General features: G+C 42.6%; 1 protein-coding gene across 1 annotated transcript in view; it reads right to left on the bottom strand.

Moving 5' to 3' along the window:
- Positions 1–24,216, bottom strand: part of abca2 (ATP-binding cassette, sub-family A (ABC1), member 2) — a 402,151-nt gene that overhangs the window by 261,409 nt on the left and 116,526 nt on the right. The window contains exon 2 of the mRNA XM_048613349.1: positions 4,672–4,765. Within this exon, the coding sequence (XP_048469306.1) occupies positions 4,672–4,765 (94 nt within the window). The remainder of the gene's footprint in view (positions 1–4,671; positions 4,766–24,216) is intronic.

Below are 24,216 nucleotides of genomic sequence, written 5' to 3'. Positions count from 1 at the left end.
GAGGGAGGGAGGGAGGGATTGACAGACCCCACACACACCAGTTGTATGATTTCACATAAACCTGTTGGACTATTACCTAGTGTTGTGTGGCTTCTGACTTTCAACACAATTCATTGAGCAAGGTATGGACACAATACTGCCACCAAGGTGTCACTGGATCAAAAAACATAGACATCAGCAAAACCCAAATTTAACAGTAATTTGCTCACTTGAAAAGGAAGTGATTGACTAGTCCAAGCACCACTTTTAATGAAAACTAACTTGCAACTTGACTTGTGACAAAGTTATTTAAAAGAGAGTTAAATGGTGGCTCGGGTTTTCTGGACTAATGAGGGTGGATGGGCAAAACTCACCTTTATTTACGTTATTGCAAAAAGAACTTGGGGTCACAAAAATAAGATAATCACTGATAAATCATGTAAGAAATTTCAGGAGCAGCTTATTTATTCAGAGACTAATTAGACTGTGGAATTTGATACCATAAAGAACAGTTGAGAAAAGTGGCACAAATGCATTTAAGGGGAAGCAAGATGAGTACATAAGTAGGGTTGGAGGAGGATTAAGAGATGTATAAATACCAGCATCGTTCGGTTGGGCCAAATGGTCTGTTTGCCTCGTGTAAATTACTTATAACTTTGCAACAGTAACACTTCATCTGTACCAATTAATCTATTGAGAGCTGCAAGGGTCAGCACACATTAATTTATTGGATAGGACCACTCATTGGATTTAACTCATTACTTCAAACAAAAACTCATCTACGTAGGATCATCGTGATATAAGGAATAATAACGATAGAGACAAGGAGGGAGTGAGCTGAAACCTTCTCTGGCAATAAAGCCGATTCTGAACAGAACAAGGTTTCAGCTCCAGTGAGTCACAGAATGGGCCAAGGGTAATTATTTCAATATATTTTCCATTTTTCTTCCGTGTCACCTGACCGGTGCTTAGTTTCACTGACGTCAGTGAGCCTTCACTGTATTTGTCAAGCATGTGAGCCTAAATAGTGACTGCTAACACATTATTTAACTTTAAAAAGCCTCATGGCAGGTAATGGTCATCTGATCGGCCAGCTGATATCCTGATGCAAGCACGCAGCAATCAGGAAAGGCATCAGGGGCTGTTGAAGGTGTGGGGGTTGGGAGGGTCACTAAGCTTCCATACCAGTGGCCACAAAGGTGGTTAAGTAGCAGGTGTGCAGGGACCCTGCTTTCCTAGAAAAGATCAGTTCAGGGAAATCCTTCACGTCAATGCCATTCACTGTCCATCAATTTTTCCAATGAACTGACTGCTACTGTTGGATATTTACTTTCCACTGCAAATTAATATAATCACCAAAACTTAATCAAGCATATTAATGAATTTATTTCATTTATTTTTAAACCTCAAATGTTTCCATTAATCAGACTGAATAAGATTTACATTAGAAACATAACCTTTTCCATATCAGGTACCTTATATACAGACAGCAAGCCCTCTGCCCTGACACAACATGCAATCTCAATACAACCTCAGAAAAAACACCTAGCTACATGCTGTTTTATCATTTCTTTCATCAGTCATAAAGTCATACAGCATGGAAACAGATCTTACAGTCCAACTAGTCTACGCTGACCATGTTCCCAAACTAAACTAGTCCCACTTGCCTGCATTTGGCCAATATCCATCCAAAGCTTTCCTATTCATGTACTTGCCTAAATGTCTTTTAAATGTTGTAACTGCACCTGCACCCACCACTTTCTCTCAGTTATGGAGTCATACAGCACAGTAATAGACTGTTTGGTCCAACTCATCCATGACAACCAGACCCATCTGACCTAGTCCTATTTGCCAGTATTTGTCCCCTATCCCTCTGAACCTTTCCTATTTATATGCCATCCAATCATTATGTAATCTCTCCTATGGGGATTTGTGAATAGGCTTCTCTGGACAATGACCCAGGACTAGCTAAATATATTTCATAACAGAGATGCAACTGGATCTTTGAGATAGATTTCTCACTCCGAACATGAAGGCACAATTCGTATGGACAATCTCCCCCATGACCTCTCCTGAGTACCCACCACTGCCCAGTTTTGGAAGAATGGCAGGTGTATTTGTAATTCACACTGGCTAAAACATAACGGACTATTTACAGTTATTTTGTTGGCCAGAAGTGATTCTGACAAGTTGGTGATTCAGGAGCAATGGGATTCAGGCTGGAGATTCAATTTCTAATATTATGTGGCGAAGAAATTCCTCACCTTCTAAGCTGAATCTTACCAACAAGCTCCTCACTGCACCTGGCTCAATTTTCTACATATTTCAGTTTTGTATTAGACAGGCCACAACTGCACAAAAAAAAAGTTCAATGCAATTCTTGCTTTTCCATTGTAGTTCGTTTGTCTAATGTGCATGTCAGCCCTCAGTATCCAAAATGATGAATGCTTCAATAGAATGACATGGAAGGAAATATAAATACTGGGCTTTTATTTGGCAGAAAAATAAAATCAAATACTTGGCTTTCAGATTACATTTTCAAAATTTCCAAAGAGCCCACTCCAAATTCAGGTAAATGAAAACCCTAATGTATTAGAATGAGGCAGGGTTAACAAAAGAATCCTGCCTCTAACATTGCTCAGCTGTGCTGAGCAGACTGTCCTTTTTTGAAGCTAAAAAATGTTGGCACCAGTGGCTCAGTGATTAGTACTGTTGCCTCACAGCACAAGGGAGCCAAGTTTGATTCTAGCCTTGGGTGACTGTGTGGAATTTGCACGTTCTCCCCATGTCTGTGTGGGTTTCCCCCAGGTGCCCTGGTTTCCTTTCTCAATCCAAAAGATGTGCAGGTTAGGATGAATTGGCCATGCTAAATTACCCACAGTGTCTAGGGATGTGCAGACTAGGTGGAGTAGCCATGGGAAATGCAGGGTTACAGGGACAGGAGGGTGGGTCTGGGTGGGATGATCTTCAGAGGGTTGGCGTGGACTCGACAGGCCGAATGGCCTGCTTCCACACTGCAGAGATTCTATGACCTGTTCCTTCACACTATACTTCAGCCCAGTCTGACACCCTCCATATGTTCCATTCTCCCCTCCCCAAAATGGACTCCAGTGTGGATAAAGCTACTGCTTACTGCTAATGGCTATGTAATTAATTCCCTAATTGGTTTCTTCTGATTAGCTTGTTATTTTCCTACAGTACTAAGCATTTCCAAACTGTCTGGGGCAGATCATTACTGAAGCAGCAAAGTGACTAATAGTTTCTAATTGGAGCTGTCCAACTCAAAAGGATCAGCACTCGACTGGTTCTTTCAGCTCCAGCTTAAAGCCTGTCAGACAATTAGAGTCCCTCACATGCTGTCACTGCTACCTCACTGCATTTCAATCATTAGTGTGGAAAGGAAAAGATGACAAAAGGGGAGAAAAGGCAGAGTTACCTCATTCAATTATCAAAACAGATCAGCGCTTGAATAATGACATCAAGACCAAGCAACATCTGTTCTTGGCTGAGCTGGATGTTGCACCATGTTGAAGCTAAATAGCTTAAAATACCTATTGCCAATGTGAGCTCCTGGGTTGGTTATCACCACCTGAGGGGATCAGAGAGAATGCTTCCAGAGTTTTCTTTCTCCCATTTATTGGCTGCGTATTTTGTTTCAAGTTCTTGTGATTTCCAAAAGATTGCACAGGATCGAAAATGTCAAGTTTTAATGCTTCAGCCATCATGGTTATGGCCAGGTTTCAGAGATCAACTGGTCTTTTTCTGTCCATTAATTTTCTAGAGTTCTTTGTGGATAAACCAGCCTTGTAAATACAAAATCTTATCAAACAATGATATCTGAGAACAACAGACCAAGTATGGCCCAATTCAATAATCCCTCTGTTTATGAATATTGTTACTTGCACATAACCAGGTGAAACAGAACAACTCTACTTTAAGCCAAATGAGAACCAATCCCTGAATTTCAGTTCACACCCTGAACATAGGTTTCAAGCAATACAGGGAAAGGTTATAATGACTTCATACAGTTGGCAGATGGCCAAATGTGAAAGGAGCTGGTGGGGGCAGGGAAGGGCAAGGGGCACAGCAAATTTCAGACACCTGGATTTCAACTGAGGACAGTATCAAAATTCACCTAGTTTCATCATGGTTAATCACTTCACAATCTACACAACAAGCTCTCACATGAAAACATATGATGTGTCACAGGTGCATCCATAAAACCATAACCTGATAGGAGGTACCACCTTCAACAAAGTAACGAAGGAAATTCTGAGGGACAAAAGGACACCTCAGGGCACCTGACTAAGCAACCAGCAAAGTGAAGGAATGTCTGTAGTGTAATTGCTCACTGTACCTAGTATCACTGCATAAACTGGCACATAGCAGCATCAGTTATCCCACCATCTAGGGCAACCATGTTCTTGTCATTCAATGATAATACCCGTGGTCTAACTTTTGGGGTTCTTCACTTTCCTGAGAAGATGAGCAACACATTAACGCCTGACCTTCCTGCTCTATTTGAAGTGCACAGCCCTGTTTAACAGTCCTATATTCTGACGTCTCCATTCCAACCAAACTGAGTTCTATATATGGGATGATTCTGGACTTCATTATCCGACAAGACATCACCCTCCATTTTTGCTGCAATTCCATCAGCATTCAGATTATCGGATGCTCCAAATACTGTACCTTCTTTGACAGGAATGGTCGGTTTCTTCTGACGAAGTCCCAGCAAGATGAAGAAGAGAACCAATGGTATAAAAATCTCAAATGCCAGTACCCACTGTGAACAAACAAAGAGAGATGAAAACTTTAGAGCAGGAAAAGCTATTCATAGCAGTCATTAACCCGAAATTGTCAAGCTTTCAACTTGAGTGCTCTTCTGCATCGGCCTCATATTGTCTCCCCCATTTGCCTCCCTCTTCCACAGCTAAACACCAAAGGGAAGGTTGGGAACTTTCTGAATGCATTCCAATCCAAATTTCATCTCTTCCCCCACAGAGAGATTTGAAGGAATGCATTTGTTAGTTGGATTTGGAAATGCCAACTGCAAAGTGGATACTTTCCCCCCATATGTGCTTGCAAGATATAGCCCAGAAAACATATCCTATCACTAATCCCCTAACAGCTTTTCCCTATCCCCATTATTCTACTATACTTAATCCTCATTAGTCGACATTCCAGTTCATATTATTTTTCCTGGTAAGAAACGATAATCCATTATTTAATTACATACTTGAGAGTTTACTGTACTGCATTTAATTAATCTGTATGAATAGATTAAATCTTACATCTGATTACTACTCAGTAATCAATGCTATGGAGCCAAGTCCACCAAGAGCCATTAAAGAGAGATGCTTGGTTACGTATAGCTTCAAGGTAACTACTCCACACTTAGACAGGAAGCAAACCTCCATGAAGTGCCACAGCTGGTATCCGGATTGAACCCATGCTGTCGGTTCTATTGATTATATATAATCATATAATAAAAACAATAACAAGCTTAAACCTCTCCAGGTGGGTAGCACAGTAGCTCAGTGGTTAGCACTGTTGCCTCACAGCACCAGGAACCCAGGTTTAATTCCAACCTTGGGCAACTGTCCGTGTACAGTTTGCATGTTCTCCCAGTGTCTGCATGGGTTTCCTCCCACAGTACAAAGATGTGCAGTTTAGGTGGATTGGCCATGCTAAGTTGCCCCATAGTGTCCAGGGATATGCAGGCTCGGTGGGTTAGCCATGGGAAATGTGGGATTATGGGGATAGGGGGGGGGGGGGGGGGGGGAGGTGAGTCTGGGTGGGAAGCTGTTCAGAGTGTTGGTGTGGACCCAATGGGCTGAATGGCCTGCTTTCACACTGTCGGGATTATATGATTCAACACTAAGACTATGTATATATAATCAACTGACGAGGAAAATTGCATTTGTGCAAAGGCATCTTCACATCTGTACAGAAAATAAGTGTGTTTTGGCTATCTGCAGACCACCATCCACCACCCAGTTCCTTTGGAGACAGAGGTTGGGAGTTCAAGCTCCATTCTACAGACTCAAGCACATCATACATTCAGAGCAGTACTGGGGGAACACTGCACTGTCGGATGCACTATCTTACAACGATATGGTAGATCAATGCACCATCTGTATAAGTGAATGTAATAGAACTCATGGCAACATTCAATGAACAGTTGGCAGTTTTCTTGGTCCAAAGTTCGTCTGTTACCCAATATCAAAATTCTTGGCTATGGTTCAGTTAGTTGCTCTCTGACCTCTGAATCTCAATTTCCCAGTTTCAAGCGTAGTCCCAGGGCCTGAGTACAAAAACTAAGGCTAACACTCCACTGCATTATTGCAGATGTCACCAACCAGGAAAACTCCTCATCCATGATCGCTCTGTCACATCATGAATGAACTTTTAAAATCTCAATGCAATCCCCTCCCATTCCTCAAAACGATGAAAAACACAGGCCCAGTTCCCTCAATCTCTCTTCATTAAAACAATTTCAGGGGTTATCTGGTGAACATCTATTGCATGCCCTCTATGGCAAGCATATCCTTCCGTCGATAAGGGGGCCAAAACTACACAAAATATCACTGGTGAGACTTCACTAAGGCATTCTGTAGGAAAAATACATTGAGACAATGAATGGCTATGCTGTATATGGTTATAGAGTCATAGAGATGTACAGCATGGAAACAGACCCTTCAGTCCAACTTGTCACGACAACCAGATATCCTACATTAACCTAGTCCCATTTGCCAGCATTTGGCCCAAATCCCTCTAAATCCATCCTATTAATGTACCACTCCAGATGCTTTTTACATGTCGTAATTATACCTGTCTCCATCACTCCTTCTGGCAGCTCATTCCATACATGTACCACTCTCTGCATGAAATAGCTGCCCCCTCAGATCTCTTTTAAATCTTTCCCCTCTCACCTTAAACCTATGCCCTCTAGTTTCAGACTCCCCTACCCTGGAACCTTGGCTATTCACCCTATCCATGCCCCTCAGGATTTTATAAACTTCTAAGGGCAGCCCTCAGCCTCCGATACTCCAGGGAAAATAGCTCCAGTCTATTCAGCCTCTCCCTGTAGCTCAACCCTGGCAACATCCTTGTAAATCTTTTCTGAATCCTTTGAAACTTCACAACATCTTTCCTGCAAGCATTTCATTCTTTTAACATTGATATCTTTTACTTCATAAGTGTTTGTTCTAATTGGTTGTGACAAGTTGTCTTCTTCTGCCACAATTCATAACAAAACTGGCTGCACTTCAGAATTAGTTAATTGACTACGTATGTTTTGTGATACCCTGAGGACAAGCAAGGTACTTTCTAATTACATTTTCTCTCTTTCACAAAGATATACACAGCTCAACAGGTGAAATCCAATGGGTCTTGAAGGCCGTTGTTTTGAAAATTCCTTAGGCTATACTTGAGTAGCTTGTACTATACATTCAATAAGTGTTTGCTCCTTAGATGACAATAACCTTTGTCAATACCATTGCACCACTAGAAGGCTCCCTCAATCAGTTAATATCCTATTCTGTGTAAGAACCTAACAGTTCAACACTCTGGGGAGGAGCGCAGCTAAATACTGAAGATGTAGTATAGGAAAAAGGAAATAACAAAGTGCAATAATGTACAATAAAACTACAGGAGAACTTGAACAAAAGCAGAATGGGAATAGTAAAACTACCCTTTTTGTTTTCATATGGAATGTCACCCAGCCTACATTGGCATTAAACTGAGTTGCTTGCCAGTCCAGAACGAGGGAACTTAAGAGGCACATGTCAGCCATGAGTGACACTGGCAGATTTTCTTTCCTAAAGGGCATTATCAAATGAGACGGTTTTCACCACAATCGACAATAGTCGCATGGTCACCACCACAGACTTGATTTCAATGCCAGATCTATTCATCAAATTTAATGCCCCCAGATGCCACGGTGAGATATGAGCCCGTGTCTCCCCAAAATCCTGGGCCTCTGGGTTACTCTTTCAATGGCATTACCACGATACCACCATTTCCTCCCATTGACTGGAAGGATAAGAAAGACAAACTGATGAATATGCTGATCTCTTCAGCAGGTGTTTCTACGTCTGGTAGTAGCTTCAAGTCTCTCTCCTTCAAGTTTAAATGAATATGAATTAATTTCTTTCCTCATTTATCACTGTTACCAGCACTGCTGCTTATCCCTGTCATATCATTTGTGAGGATTAAACACACCCCCATCTCCAAGAGGTCAGATTTTAACCACTATCAAAGTGGGCAACCTCAAAAAGAACGTCTGAAGTTAGCCCTGGATGTTCACCCCACTGAGGGACACGAATGGATGGAATAGAACATGAAGCAATTTCAAGTATTTGCTTCTTCCGAATTTCAGATTCCCAACATCCACAGCATTTTGCTATTGATTGTTTAATTTATGTTTCAAGAATGTCAACCTCCAAGAAGTCCAGCTCTCCATCCAACAATATTCAGTTTGTCCAGGTCTCTAGCATCTTCTAACTCTGATGGAAGCTAAACTGCAAACCATATCTCTCTCCCCACAGACGCTGACTGGCCTACAGCGATTTTCCATTTTTGTTTTTATTAGATGTTTCAGGGTGTCTGTACAACTGGAATGTCCATTCACAGCCAGCAGTACCTGGTGTGATTGCCTGGTTTCAATGGAGTGATGCATTTCCACAAGGTGAGAACGTCCTGCAGTTCAATTTGAAATTAAAGGAGTTGATACATCATGTTGCAGCTGAACAAGACATTGAGGCCACATTGGTGAGGAATCTAGGCAGGTACATGAATAGGAAAGTGTTAGAGGGATATGGGCCAAATGCAGGCAAATCGGACTAGTCCAGTTTTGGATATCTGGACGAGTTGGGCCAAAGGGTCTATTTCCTGTGTTGTATGACTCTGTATAGGAGGGAGAATTCAGAAAGTGCTCAGTAAGTCTAAGGGAGTATCAGTGTATTTTACAAATGTAATTTTTTCTTATTCATTAACAGGAAGATGGCATCACTGGCTAGGCAGCATTTATTGCCCGTCCCTAATTGTCCAGGGGGCAGTTAAGAGTCAACCACATTGCTCTGGGTCTGGAGTCACATGAAGGCCAGACCAGGTAAGGATGGCGGTTTCCTTCTCTAAAGGACATGAATGGACCAGATGGGCTTTTCCTGACCATCAACAATGGATTCATTTGACAATAGATGTTATTTAAATACAATGCTCTCCCTTTCTTGTATTTCTTCTCTCGCTCATTTAAACAAGTCAAAGGGCATGTTATAAGCTTGCTATTCTGCGATTTTTTTTGGTGCTGTCCAAAAACATTGTGCTCTGAAACACAGCACTTGAATATCACAAGGCTCCCCACATTTTGGCTGTAATTAGTATCAAGTCACAAATGAGCTCCAGTTAGAAACCAGGCAGAGGGAGAGAAATCACAGGTCTCAGTGCTGGCCCTGGCCCAGGCTCCTATCCCTTCCTGAGCACAACAGACCCCCAAATCCATGGACCCCAATTACTGGGCCATGGTTTACCCCACCGTGTTGCAAGCCTGTTAGGAACACTGCTTCAAGGACACAACATGTTCCCAACAGTTATACCCACTCTGTCATATTTATCACTGGGCCTTTAAAGACTGTGAGCAATGAAGATGATTGGACGTATGATAAAACCTGTCTGGAGAAGATGAGGGAGAGGGGAATGCTGCCAAGTGGACTCTCCCACTGGAGGACCATCTCCCAAGTGGCCCAGGGATGACAAGTCCCAAGTGAACACAATCCTGGATTTGCAACATTCCCACCCTGTTCCTGATGTAACAACCGGAATCTTCCACTGAGGTGTGCATTAACCATGCCATATTTTCTTTCATCACTCTCTACCTCCGTCATAAGCCATTCTATTATCTTGTTGAGATAGTAAAAATAAACCGCAGATGTTACATCCAGATGATTCAGCACACAGGCTTCTGAAAATCACAGGGCCCTTTCACAAGGGGTTGGTCAAAGTCATGAGCCACTGTGCTGCCACACACTCTACCTCTCATGTTTTCTGGAGAATATTTGTGGGAGTATTGGGGAAGGGTGGATCAGTTGCAATGACAAACTCTGCCAGGTTTAAGCAATGGAAATTTCCCTACCCTTTTTCCAAAAGAAATATCACATTACCAGTTTAGAAACATAGAAACACAGAAGATAGGAGCAGGAGGAGGCCATTCAGCCTTTCAAGCCTGCTCCACCATTCTTCACGATCACAGCTGATCATACAACTCAATAGTCTATTCCTGGTTTCTCCCCATAATCTTTGATCCCATTCGCACCAAGTGCTATATCGAGTCCCCTCTTGAATACATTCAATGTTCTGGCATCAACTACTTCCTGTGATAATGAATTCCACAGGCTCACCACTCTTTGGGTGAAGAAATGTCTCCTCATCTCCGTCCTAAATCGTTTACCCCGAATCCTCACACTGTAACCCCGGTTCTGGACACACCGACCATTGGGAACAATCTCCCTGCATCTACCCTGTCCAGTCCTGTTAGAATGTTATAAATCTCTATGAAATCCCCACTCATTCGGCAGAACTCCAGCAAAAACAATCCTAACCTAGTCAAGAGATAACAAGGTGTAGAGCTGGATGAACACAGCAGGCCAAGCAGCATCAGAGGAGCAGGAAAGCTGACGTTTTGGGCCTAGACCCTTCTTCAGAAATGGGGGAGGGGAAAGGGGTTCTGAAATAAATAGGGAGAGAGGGGGAGGTGGATAGCAGATGGATAAAAGGAGAAGATAGGTGGAGAGGAGACAGACAGGTCAAAGAGGCAGGGATGGAGCTAGTAAAGGAGAGTGTAGGTGGGGAGTTAGGGAGGGGATAGGTCAGTCCAGGAAGGTCGGACAGGTCAAGGGGCCGGGATGAGGCTAGTAGGTAGGAGATGGGGGTGGGGCTTGAGGTGGGAAGGGGTCAATCTGTCCTCATATGTCAGACCCGCCATCCCTGGAATCAGCCTGGTAAACCTTCGCTGCACTCCCCTCGAGAGCGAGAGTATCCTTCCTCAGAAAAGGAGACCAAAACTGCACACAATATTGCAGGTGTGGTCTCACCAAGTCCCTGTACAGCTGTAACAACACATTCCTGCTCCTGTACTCGAAACCTCTCGCAATGAAGGCCAACATACCATTTGCCTTCTTTACCGCCTGCTGCTCCTGCACGCTTACCTTCAGCTATCGGTACACAAGGACACCCAGGTCCCGCTGCACACTCCCCTCTCCCAGTTTACAGCCATTCAAGTAGTAATCTGCCTTCTCATTTTTGCTTCCGAAGTGAATAACCTCATATTTATCCAAATTAAACTGCATCTGCCTACTCACCCAACCTGTCGAAATCACACTGAAGAATCTCTGCATCCTCGTCACAGTTCACCCTCCCACCCAACTTGGTATCATCTGCAAACTTGCATGTCACATTTTGTCCCCTCATCTGAATCATTAATATATATCGTGAATAACTGGGGTCCCAGCACTGATCCCTGTGGCACCCCACAAGTTACTGCCTGCCAATTTGAAAAGGACCCATTAATTTCTACTCTTTGTTTCCTCTCTGCCAACCAGTTTCCTATCCATCTCAATATACTTCCCCCAAACCCATGCACTTTAATCTTGCACATTAATCTCTTTGTTAAATGCTTTCTCAAAGTCCAAATATAATACATCAACTGGCTCCCCCTTGTCAACTCTACTAGTTACATTTTCATAAAAGATGACAGATTTGTCAAGCATGGTTTCCCCTTCATAAATCCATGTTGACTCTGTCTGATCCGGTCACTGCTTCCTAAATGCTCTGCTATAAAATCCTTGACAATGGGTTGGAGAATTTTCTCCACTACCGATGTTCGGCTCACTGGTCTATAATTCCCTGTTTTTTCTCTACCTCCCTTTTTGAATATTGCAGTGACATTAGCCACCCTCCAATCTGCAGGGACTGTTCCAGAGTCTATAGAATCCTGGAAGATGACCACCAATGCATCCACTATTTCTAGAGCTAGTTCCTCAAATACTCTGGGATGTAGATTATCAGGCCCCGGGGATTTATTGGCCTTCAACCCCAACAATTTTCCCAGCACCATTTCTCTACTAATATTGAACTCCGTCAGTTCTTTCCTCTCACTAAATCTTGCATCCTCCAACAATTCTGGTATCTGATTTATGTCTCTTTTGTGAAGACAGAACCAAAGTATATATTCAGTTCCTCAGCCATTTCTTTGTCCCCCGTTGGACACTGCCCCAAATCTGTCTGTAGGGGATCTACATTTGTCTTCACCAATCTCTTTCTCTTCATGTACCTATAGAAACTCTTTGCGTCAGTCTTTATGTTCCCTTCAAGCTCACTTTCATACTGTATTTTCCTCTTCTTAATCAATCCCTTCGTCCTTCTTTGCTAAATTCTGAACTGCTCCCAATCCTCAGATTTATTATTTTTCTTGGCCAGACTGTATGCTTCTTCCTTGGATCAGATACTATCTCTTATTTCCTTTAATGTTGAAATGTATTTAGAATTCTTACTGGTGAAAATTTAAGGGGAACCTCCAGTAGCACACAAGGGAGAAAAGATGTGCTTATAGGATGAGGTAAAGAGGGATGAGTGCAGCATCAACTATTGCACAGAGCAAATTCCACCATTGGTTGATTACTGACCTCAGAGAACCATGTGTGACAGCAGCTTCTGCAAGAGGAAACCAATCATTGGCACACAGACCCCGGACCAATTCCTGTACAGGACATTCTCTATTACACTCACCACAACATAGCTTTGCTGCCAAAATCCTCTTTTAGGGCAGGGATCTACAGGGCATCCTTGGGCCACATGATCGCCACTTGGTCATTTCAGGGAAGGGGCTCTGGCCGTAAACAAAATATAATTTATTGCATGTTAGCAATTCAGTCCAGGTTGCACAATCTGATGGACCAGTGCTTCCCAAACCATTTGCCTCCCAAATGACCCCAATCCAAGGCTTGACAATTGTTGCAATCACTCAGTAAGAATTGAGGGGGAGGGGGAAAATGAATGGGTGGGGAGAAAGTCCCTGAGACAGACCCTATTACAAAGACTATGAGGAAGACCCTGATGGCTGCTCATTGTCCTTCCAGCTCTAAAGATGTTCTCCCACTAAACCCATATGGCTGGACCATAGTGGTAGTGCGTTAGGCACTCCTTCGTATTAATCCTTTCAGACTCTTATACAATAAAGAGAATAAATGGGTTAGTCCCACATTGATAGACTGTGACTGGTGGGGTAGAAGTTTTCTAATCAACCTTTTCAGGGATTGCGACAATGATCAAGCCTTGGATTGGGGTCATAGAGGAGGGAAATAGCTTGGGAAGCAATGGTCTATCATCAGGCAATCTGGACTTAGTTATTAACATGCAATAAATTACATCTTGTTATTCCGCACCTCTAGAGCAGGTGGGGCTTGAACCTGGGGCTCCTAGCTCAGAAGTAGGGACATTACCACTATACCACAAGGATCAATACATGGTCCCTAGTTGCTCATCAATTATATGGAGGTGGGAAGAGCAAATGTGCAGGCTTTTTGTTAAATGGTAAGAGTTCAGAAGGTGTGGATATAGGTTTTGAGTACATGAGTGGTGAAGTCTTGCTTAATTATACAGAAGCTTGGTTAGACTGCCCCTGGAACACTGTATGCAGTTTTGGTCTCCTTGCCTCAGGAAAGACCGTATAGCCATAGAGGGAGCACAACAAAAGCTCATCAGACTCATTCCCAGGATGGTGGGCTGTCCTATGGAGAGAGACTCAGCAAAATCTGGCCTATATTTTCTTGAGTTGTGAAGAACAAAAAAAGTGATCTAATTGAAATCTAAAAAAATATTTAAAGGAATAGGCAGGTAAGATGGTTCACTTGCCGGGGAGTTTAGAACTAGGGGAATGCCATGTATGAGTGAGTTTCAGGAGTTTTTGTTTTCTTTGCTCAGACTAAATCTTTGGAATTTTCTCTAAGAGGACTGTGGAAACTTAGTCTTTCAGTCTGTTTAAAGTAGAGATGAATAGATTTCTGACTACCAGTGGCATAAAAGGTTATGGGCATAGTGTGGGCAAAAGGCATCAAAGTGTTTGATCAGCCATGATCATATTAAATGATGGTGCCAGATCGACGAGCTGAATGGCCTACTCCTGTTCCTATGTTCCTTACGCTCTTATACAATGATGATATCGCTCCTTCATTGCAAACAATCACAATTCATTCACAAAAACTCAAAAGCTTTGACTTTAATATTTTCTGTTCAAATTAAGAATTTAAAGGCGTGATCATCACCTTTTAAAATTATTCTAAATATCTTGAGTAAAAAATGAGTTTCAGGACTCATCCTTGCTGGCAACAGTTTTTCTGAACTCAGTTGTTGGAAATGCTTGTGGACAGGAGAGAAAACTGTTAGGGATCAAGCACCGACTTTAGGAACAGGAACATTGCTGTGAAATTACACATGCGCAAACTCCAGTCAGAGTTATAATCCTTGCAATATTTTTCCCCCAATTAAAGAGTTTATTCAATTTTTTTTAAAGGCGGAATGTGATTTATGAGACCAATTCCAATGAGAAATTAGATCAAATGAACCAACCAGACGAATACTGTGTCTACAAGAGCCGATCACAGACTGGGAATTCTGCAGTATGTAAATTCACCTCCTGACTCCCCAGATTGTGTCCACCGTCTACAAGGCACAAGTCAGGAGTACGATAGAAGACCCTCCACTTGGTGCAGCTCCAATAACACTCAAGAGGCTCGACACCATCAAGAAGAGGGCCACCCAGTTGATTGGCACGACATCCACCATCTTCAACTTTCAATGTCTTCACCACTTACACACACATTACCATTTACAATACATATTGCAGTAACTCATCCAGACGTCTCGGATAACACTCTCCAAACCCGTGATCCAGAAGGACAAAGGCAGCAGGTGCAAATGGGGAGAGCAGCACCTGCAAAACTATACGGTCATTCCTTCAGATTTGACCGTCAAAATTCTGATACTCCATTCTTAACAGCAAAGTGGATGCCCCCACCATGAGCTACAGTGAGTCAAGATGGTGGCCCACCATTACTTCCTTGAATGGAATTAAGGAGGAACAAGAAACGATGGCGAAGGCAGTAATATCCATATTCAATCAACGAAAAAAAATTCTGTTGCAAGTATGAAATTAGACACTAATGGATTTCTCAATAATGGATTTATTCACAGAATGCAGCCTGACTCATATCTGCATTCTTCCTATCAATATAGCATCCAGCAGTTTCTCTTTGTAAGTACTCTAAGTAATTAATCACTCAATGCTCTTCACCTCTGCATCTTAATGACTTACAATCTGTGACGTGGATGTTCTGGCTCTGCAGATTTTTATTTCTCCACAATGGAAAGGTGGGGGTGGGGAATCATTCTCCTTGGTGCACAGAGGCTAAAAAGAGATTTGGTGGATGTGTTCAAACTGAGAGGGTGCTTTGGCGCAGGGGACCGTCCCCAGTTGCTTCTACTGGCAGAAGGGTCTGTGATCATGGGATCCCAAATCTGTCAGGTGGGCCAGAGTGGAGCGGAGGAAAGAAAGAGTTATTTTGCACAGCGAGTTGTTGAGCCTTGACATTCACTGCCACTGCAAGGGTGGCAATGTTGGATACAGATTTAATGGTGGTCACTTTTTGCAGGAGGGGGTTTGGGATATATTCTTTGTGGGGTAGGTGAAGAGGAGAAATCTGGGGAGGCAAGAAAGCACAGGCATGGTGCTGATTAGATGACAATTTCCAAAAGGACAGCAAAGGCACCATGGGTCTAATGGCCTCCTTCTGTGCTTAGTCTATAAATTCTGTTTTCACTTGGTAACTTGCAAGACTACAAAAAATAACAGGAAGCTATAAGCTCAGGCTGGGGTGACATCAAATCTTCAAATTACTTTCAGCTTCTTCATCATCAGCATCACGTTGTGGATACAAATCGTTGCATTAGCCCTGGGCTATGTTCATTCTCAGTGTGATCCTGTGCTGCCCACAGGGAAAGGGAGTTGTAGAACTAAGGCCAGAACTTTATGGCTGTATCTCTGATCCACGTTCAACCAAGAGTTGGCTCTCGACAGGGAGGGTACATCAAACTTCTAGTTGCCTTTGTGGTCGTAAGGAATTTGATCCTAATGTTCATCTTTCTCGATGAAAATATAATTCCTTTCCTTAATGCAAGTGAGACTGGGTGAAATCTTCAGAGGGTTCAATTCAAAGATTCTCTCATCATTGCCACATGGCGGTTTGTGGGACATCTGTCCAAATTTGCTGTTGTATTACCCGACACTGCAAAAATGACTGCACTTCCAAAATACCAAACTAACTGTTGAAGGCGTAATGTCCTAAAGGTGGTAAAGGCTTTGTTGTTGCAGGGAGTTTGATGTGTTTCAGTGTGCAATGTGGGATCCTGGCCTGACTGAAGTTGTTGCTTGGGGCAATATTGCTCCTGACAACCACAGTATCTGTGGTGGTACACTAATCAGCACTGTGAATCAGTCCTGACCCTATAAATACTGAAACTACACATTTACACAGAGGAGGGACTGCAAATTTGTTCATCCTTTCTCACTCAGTCACTCAGTTAGTGGATGATTAATCGCCTTATAGGACACTGATGGGGGAACATACATTGAGGCTGCTATATTTTACACAGGGGCATTTGTGATTTCCTGGTTATCAACACGAGATGATCAATCAAATCTGACTAATCACATTCTTCTAAAACATCTACACTATTGATCCAAAGACTGCTGCTCTTTCCTAACCTAAAGAGCATCAGTCTGAGATGTCCAGCCTTGACCGAGGGACACTGTGCTGCTTGCAGCGAAGACAAACATGAACAGAACAGGGGTAGCTGGTGTCTGCATCACACCTGCTGGCTCGAGTTCAGCCTTCCCATCCACTTGCTGTATCACTGTCTCCCATGGGGTCACAAAGTGACAGATTGCACTAGCTCAGCTTCTTTTCCCATTCAACCAGGAACGCAGGGAGAGATTTGACAAGTTTGCAGCATCCACTTTTCTCCTTCCTTTAACCTAGGCCTGGGGGGAACTCAAGAATGCTGGAGAAATGAAGGGTGTGAACACAGCAGGTACAAAATGGATGGTCAAGGCACACTTTACAGCCACAACTAGATGGCGGGAATCAAGTGGGCCAGATAAATCATGTTCATGTGACAATAAGAAGAAAGAACACAGTAATGTAGAAGATAGGAGCAGGATAAGATCATTGGACCCCTCAAGCCTGTTCCACTATTCATTATGATCATGGTGCTCAATACTATAATCCCACCCTCCCCCAAATCCCTCGGTACCTTTAGCCACAGGATCTATATCTAAGTCCTTCTTGAAAACACAATGTTTTGGTCTCGACCACATTCTGCGGTCATGAATTCCAAGGATTCACCACTCTCTGGGTGAAGAAATTTCTCCTCAACTCTGTACTAAAAGGTTTACCCTTATTCTTAAACTATGATCCCTGGTTCTGGACTCCCTCCACCATCGGAAATATCCTTCCTGCATGTAACTTGTCCAGTCCTGTTAGATTGTCATAGGTTTCTATGAGATCTCCCCTCCTCCTTCTAAACTCCTAATACACTCCTAACTAACTTGATCTCTCCTCATACATCAGTTCTGCCATCCTAGGAATCAACTGGATAAACCTTCGTTGCACTCCCTCTATAGCAACAACATCCTTCCTCAAATAATAAGGCCAAAACTACACACAATATTCCAGGTGTGGCCTCACCAAAGCCCTGTATAATTGCAGGAGGATATCCTTATTCCTGTACTTGAATCCTCTCACTGTGAAGGCCAACATAGAGTTTGCCTGCTTTACTGCCTGCTGCACCTGCACGCTTACTTTCAGCGACTGGTGCCTGAGGACACGCGGGTCTTGTTGAACGTTCCCCTCTCTCAATTTACAGCCATTCAAATAATAATCTGCCTTCCTACTTTTGCTTCCAAAGTGGATATTCTCTCATCCCATTCACTTAGCCTGTCCAAATCACACTGCAACATCTCTACATCCTTCTCACAGTTCACCCCTCCACACAGCTTGGTGTCATCTGCAAATTTTGAGATATTACATTTAGTTCTCTCATCTAAATCATTAATATATATTGTGAACACACTGCTCACGTAAATGTAAAACAGAGATCAATGTTTTGCAACAAATCAATCAATTGGTGATACAAGAATCTATTAGTTAAACAATCCCTCAAATAAAGACCAAACTAATTGATAATCCAAGATTAGTGACTACACGAGCAGGCTAGAGACTAGGAATACTGCAGCAAGTAACTCACCTCCTGACTCCACAAAGCCTGTCCATCATCTACAAGGCACATGTCAGGGATGTGATGGAATACTCCCCACTTGCCTGGATGGGTGCAGCCTCAACAACATTCAAGAAACTTGACACCATCCAGGACAAAGCACCCCACTTGATTGGCACCACATCCACAAACATCCACTCCCTCCACCACCGACACTCAGTAGCAGCAGTGTGTACTAACTACAAAGATGCACTACAGAAATTCACCAAAGATCCTTAGATAGCACCTTCCAAGCCCACGGCCACTTCCATCTAGAAAGACAATGGCAGCTGATACATGGGAACACCACCACCTCCAAGTTCTCCTCCAAGCCACTGACTATCCTGACTTGGAAATATAATCGCTGCTCCTTCATTGTTGCTGGCTCAAAATCCTGAAATTCCCTCCTTAATGGCATTGTGGGTCAACCCACAGCAGGTGGACTGCAGCGGTTCAAGAAGGCAGCTCACCACCACCTTCTCAAGGGCAACTGGGGATGGGCAAGAAATGCTGGTCAGCCAGTGATGATGACATCCCATAAAATGAATAATTTTTTTTTACAAAACCCTTGCATTGGAATTCTCCAGAGCTATGACAGCAAGAGGGCAAAAAAATATGATAGCGAACGACTGTAATACAATTTGAGAGACAGAGAGAAAGATGAACGACTCAAATTTAAATTTTTCATTCTCATTTGCAAAGCTCCCATGTCTTGAGCTCTACTTATGCCTGATACCTCCTCCAGCACTTGGATCCAGCCGCGTCTTCAAGCGCCTAGGCTCTAAACTCAGGAATTCTCAGCTCAAATCCCTCTGCCTCTCTCGCATGCTTTAAGAAGTTCTTTGAAACATGCCTCTTGGCCAAGTTTTCATTTACTGTCTGATCATGTTCCTGTGAAACTCTTAATTATCAGAGTTAAGAATCAGAGATGAATAGAGAACTGAGGCTCTAAAGAAATGAAATGTATTGCTGATAGAGAGCAAGGCAAAGAATACAAGCTCATGAGACAGCTTCTTCTAATGCCATGAATTCTCTGCAAAATCAAAGACTGGCTGTTGCCAATGATGCTGAGGTCAAATAATTCATTGATAAGACTATGGAATCACGTCTCATTCCAGAGAACAGAGCACATAATCTAGGTTGACAAACAAAAAAAAAGGCTTGATTAAAGTGAGGTAAATAGGTGGAGAGGCACAGGAAGAGTATTCCAGGGCTTGGATTCTGGACAACTGAAAACACAGGCATGAATGGTAAAGAAATTAAAAATGGGGATGCACAAGAAGAAAGAACCAGAGATGAATAGAGAAGTGAGGGGCCTGGAGGAGATTACAAAAGTTGAAGGTGTGAAACCATGGAAAGATTTGGAAATAAGAATAAGAATTCGAAATTCATGACACTGCTTGACCAGGAGTCAGAGTATGTCAGTGAGCACAGTGGTTATTAGGAGAAAGGAACTGATAACAGTTAAGATATCGGCAGCATTTTGGTTGATCTCAAGTTTATGGAGAGTGTACTGTGTGAAAGCAGGCAAGAGCACATTGGATGAGTTGAGACTAGGAGGTAATAAAGGCAGGAATAACGGTTTCTGCTGGAGGTGAGCTGATACCAAGATGAGGGCAGGTGGTGTGACCCAGGTGGAAATAGGCAGCCAGAGGCTCAGCTCAAGGTAAACAGTTCAGCAAGGCTGCGAACAGACTGGCTTAACCTCAGACAGTTGGTGGGGAAAACAATGAAATTGGCAGTGAGGGAATTAAATCTCATCTGTGTCAGAGCTGTAACTGCCAGTAACATAAAGCTAATGTTAGATAGCTTAAAATGCAACACCCACAGTGTAATAGGCAGAATCTATAACTGGTTATCCATCATAATCCAAGTGGACACTGAACAGATATTTCACATTCCAACACAACTCACTGAAATCACAATGCCAGTACAGTGACAACAAGCTAACTCCACTGTCTAATACTCTTCATATATTAAGCTGACATCTGGGACCATTTTTGCCTCTATGTAGAATGGCCACAAGACTTAAGGGATTAGTTAATTGGATCATGGATCTAGTGAGGCCATTATTTTCAGTTTAAAGATGACTTAATTTTACATCAGTCTCTGCGGTAAATTGTGGCTTCATGCACAGAAGTTTATTTTTGTGCGTGGATTAAATGTGAAGTCCATTTCACTTTCCATTCCAGAAAAGCACAACAGGCACACAGAATGTGCTCTGTTTCGAGGACAAAGCATTTGACAGTGACAGTGTAAGGATGAAGAGGGAATACTTATCCGGTAGAAAGAGTGTCAACGTGTGGCAGTGCTTCGGTACAACAATGTACATGCAATAATGCCAAGTTCTTAATCCAAACCAAACCATCACTGCCCAAAATTATTATTTGTTTTTACACTGCAAGTGATCAAACTGGCAAATTCACTGCCAACATGCGCATGTAGCTACCTCTTAGAGTAAAAGCCTTTACAAATGTTAAGCGTAATAAAATCTGTATAGAATGGAGTGAGAAAAGAGACAGAGCACGGGGGCGGGGGGAGGCAAACAGCACGCGGTGGGGGGGGGGCAGGCAGACAGTGTGCAAGGAGGGGGCAGGCAGGCAGGCAGAGCGCGAGGGGGGGGCAGGCAGGCAGAGCACGAGGCGGGGGCAGGCAGGCAGGGCACGAGGGGGGAGAAACCCACACAGATAGACATATGCTGGGCATGGAAATGAAGAGCAGAAAATAAACGATGTGGGAGTTAAGTGCTGACAAGTCAGCAAGATCTTCAATTAGATGAAGTTTGTAGTTGGCATTTCTGTTTTGCCACTAAGTCCTGTGTATAACAACTGCTGAGAGCATAAATTTTTTTTTAAAAATTCCACTTATTTCAAGACATTATTCCTTGCCTGAGTTATGAAATTTGCACTTTCTGAAGCAACAAACTTGACAGTGATCTGTAAGTCTACACTCCACAAAAAAATTTTTAAAAGATTAAGCTCAAACCTTCTGCTTACTTCAAGCATTCACCCTTCCTGAGACAGACCACACATATAAAGATGAGTCAAACTCTAGACTTCTCACTTGATGGATTACACTGGTTTAAAGAAAGCCCTTTTTTAAAAAAAAAATGCCAAATTCTTTTGCACTGATTTCTTTTCATTTTGGAATGACCAGGGGTTTATAACTAGCTACAGCCAAGCACATCAGCCCATTTACAGCAAAGTTATTACGAAGGAGGCTGGAATCAACTTGGACAAAAATAATCACTAAATTAACAACAGTAATTGGTAAAATCTATTAAGATATACTTCCACAACAGATCATTTGGCCATAAATAGTTCAACTGAAGCAGCAGTTGCTGCGTTGAAAATAAAAGGTCTAGATTATTTTATATCAATTTATACAAAACAGGTGTATGTTATCGCCAGTGGAAGCAAGTGACGGCTGATGAAATCTGTGTTGTAATAATGGTCACTGCCACAGGCATAGCAACTTGATTCAATTCAGAATTTTCCAGCAGAGCAAAACAGCAACTGAGTCACTGGGAAAGCTGGCAGATAATTGGATTTCAGAGAACTATCTATCAGAACCCCAGGAAGTGGAATGCAGCACTTCTGCACAGCAATGGAGACATGAGGACAAACCTCTTCACACAGCATCTGGTTACAATCCGAAATATGCTGCCTAGGGATGGTGGTGGGGGAAGGATCAGTTCAGGAGGTAATTGAATTATTTTCTGAAAAGGACAAATGTGCAAGGTGACAAGGAGAAAATGGAGGGATGGTCTTCGGTGCATCACTTATTCGGAGAGCCAGCACAGACACGATGGAAGGAATGATCTCCCTTTGTACTGCAACTAATCTATGAATCTATGAACCACACAAACAATTGAGTGAAATTTTGTATTCAGAGACAGTGCAGATCCCATCAGTTATGACTACATTTCTTCCATTGAAGAAAGGCATTTTAAATGAACTATCAATGAAAACTTAATTCCATTAATTCATTTTAAACATATAAATAAATCAAACAATAATTTCTCGGCAGGTAACTCGACTGTTCCACACCGCAGCAGGGTGAAAGAGTTTAATCATTTGCCAGAGAATCATTCAGTTGAAATTTCTGTCAGAATAAACAGCTGGGAATCGTGAACAATGCACCAAGTCAAGAACAGAACACCAATTAAACTCACAGCAGAGACTGCAAGTTGCATGTTTGTGTCAGTGCTGATTTGGAAACTGTTGTGCCACTGTCAAGACTGCCGTGTTCCAGGCTACATGCTTTATGTTAAACATACATACAAACATTACGGCCAGTCAGTATTTCAGTTCGCAGGCACAAGTGACACTGCCACAGGTAGAAAGAGCCTGGACCCAGGAACGGATGCAAAGCTCAGAGCCTCTAAAATCAAAATTTAAGGATTAATACTGGCAAGGGAACAGGGTGAATCACCCTGTTCGTCTTTGAAACAGTCCCATAAGATCTTTTACTATCACCTGAGAAAACAGCTGGAATATCTGTTTAATTTCTTGTTTGAAAGCCTGCACTGCCTTGTCAGTATCGAATGGCACTCTGATCGCATTGACCTGAAGTGTCAGTCCTGATTGTGCGCACAAGGCCCCTGTGTAGGACATGAACTTATAACCTCCAAACTCAGAGGTGGCACTACTCACCAAACATAACACAAACTCCTCAATACTTTGTCACCTGAGAAAACTGAATGTGGCTGTAAGCAACTAGTGTTTGGAAACCATTATCCCAACTTAGATCAGACAAAAACCTGATGCAGTTAAAGAGATATTAAGTTATAAACAAAGGTATCTCAACATCACAATACTTGGCAGAACACAAGTTAGCAGGATTGAAATATTTAAGAATCTCAGAGTATAGTGCAATAAAGGACGCGTAGGACCACATGAAATTCTCTCAGAAGGTTTGGATAACTTCAAACTGCATTACAATTGTAGAGTCATACAGCACACAAACAGACCTTCAGTTCAACTGATCTTTGCCAACTAGACATCCCAATGTGATCTAGTCCCTTTTGTCAACATTTCGTTCATATGCTCGTTTATGTACCCATCCAGATTCCTTTTAAATGTTGTAATTGTACCAGCCTCCACCACTTCCTCTGGCAGCTCATTCCATACACACACCACCCTCTGCATGTAAAACTTGCCCCTTAGGTCCTTTTTGAATCTTTCCCTTCAGACCTTAAGCCTATGTCCTCTGGTTTTGGACTCCCCCACCCTGGGAAAAAGGCCTTGTCTATTCACCCTATCCATGCCCCTCATGATTTTATAAACCTCTACAAACGGTCACCCCTCAGCCTCTGACGCTCCAGGGAAAATAGCCCCAGCCCATTCATCCTCTCCCTATAACTCAAACCCTCCAACTCTGGCAACATCCTTGTAAATCTTTTCTGCACCCTCTCAAATTTAATAACATCCTTCCTATAAAAGGGAGACCAGAACTGTAGGCAATAAATGACCTAACCAACGTCCTGTACAGAGTCAACATGAAATTCTAACTCCGGTCCTCAATGTTTTGTCCAATCACCAAACAGAATACCCAAGTCAAAGAAAACGTGCAAAGGAGTAAGGCAGACACAAATTCCATGATAACCTCCAAACATTAAATCTCTAAGAAGGGGCAGTTAGGAGCTGCAACATCACAAAGTACTTTTTTAACACTTCTCTACTGAATTGGCTTTGAATACATGAATCCAATTACAATCCATTCTGAGACAGTTGGAACTGCAGATGCTGGAGAATCTGAGATAACAAGGTGTAGAGCTGAATGAACACAGCAGGCCAAGCAGCATCAGAGGAGCAGGAAAGCTGACGTTTCTGAAGAAGGGTCTAGGCCCAAAATGTCAGCTTTCCT

Source organism: Rhincodon typus, chromosome 28, assembly GCF_021869965.1.
Source record: "Rhincodon typus isolate 14 chromosome 28, sRhiTyp1.1, whole genome shotgun sequence".
In the NCBI taxonomy this organism is placed as follows: domain Eukaryota; kingdom Metazoa; phylum Chordata; class Chondrichthyes; order Orectolobiformes; family Rhincodontidae; genus Rhincodon; species Rhincodon typus.
The sequence above is the reverse complement of the archived record's forward strand: the minus strand, read 5'-3'. Positions and strand labels throughout refer to the sequence as shown.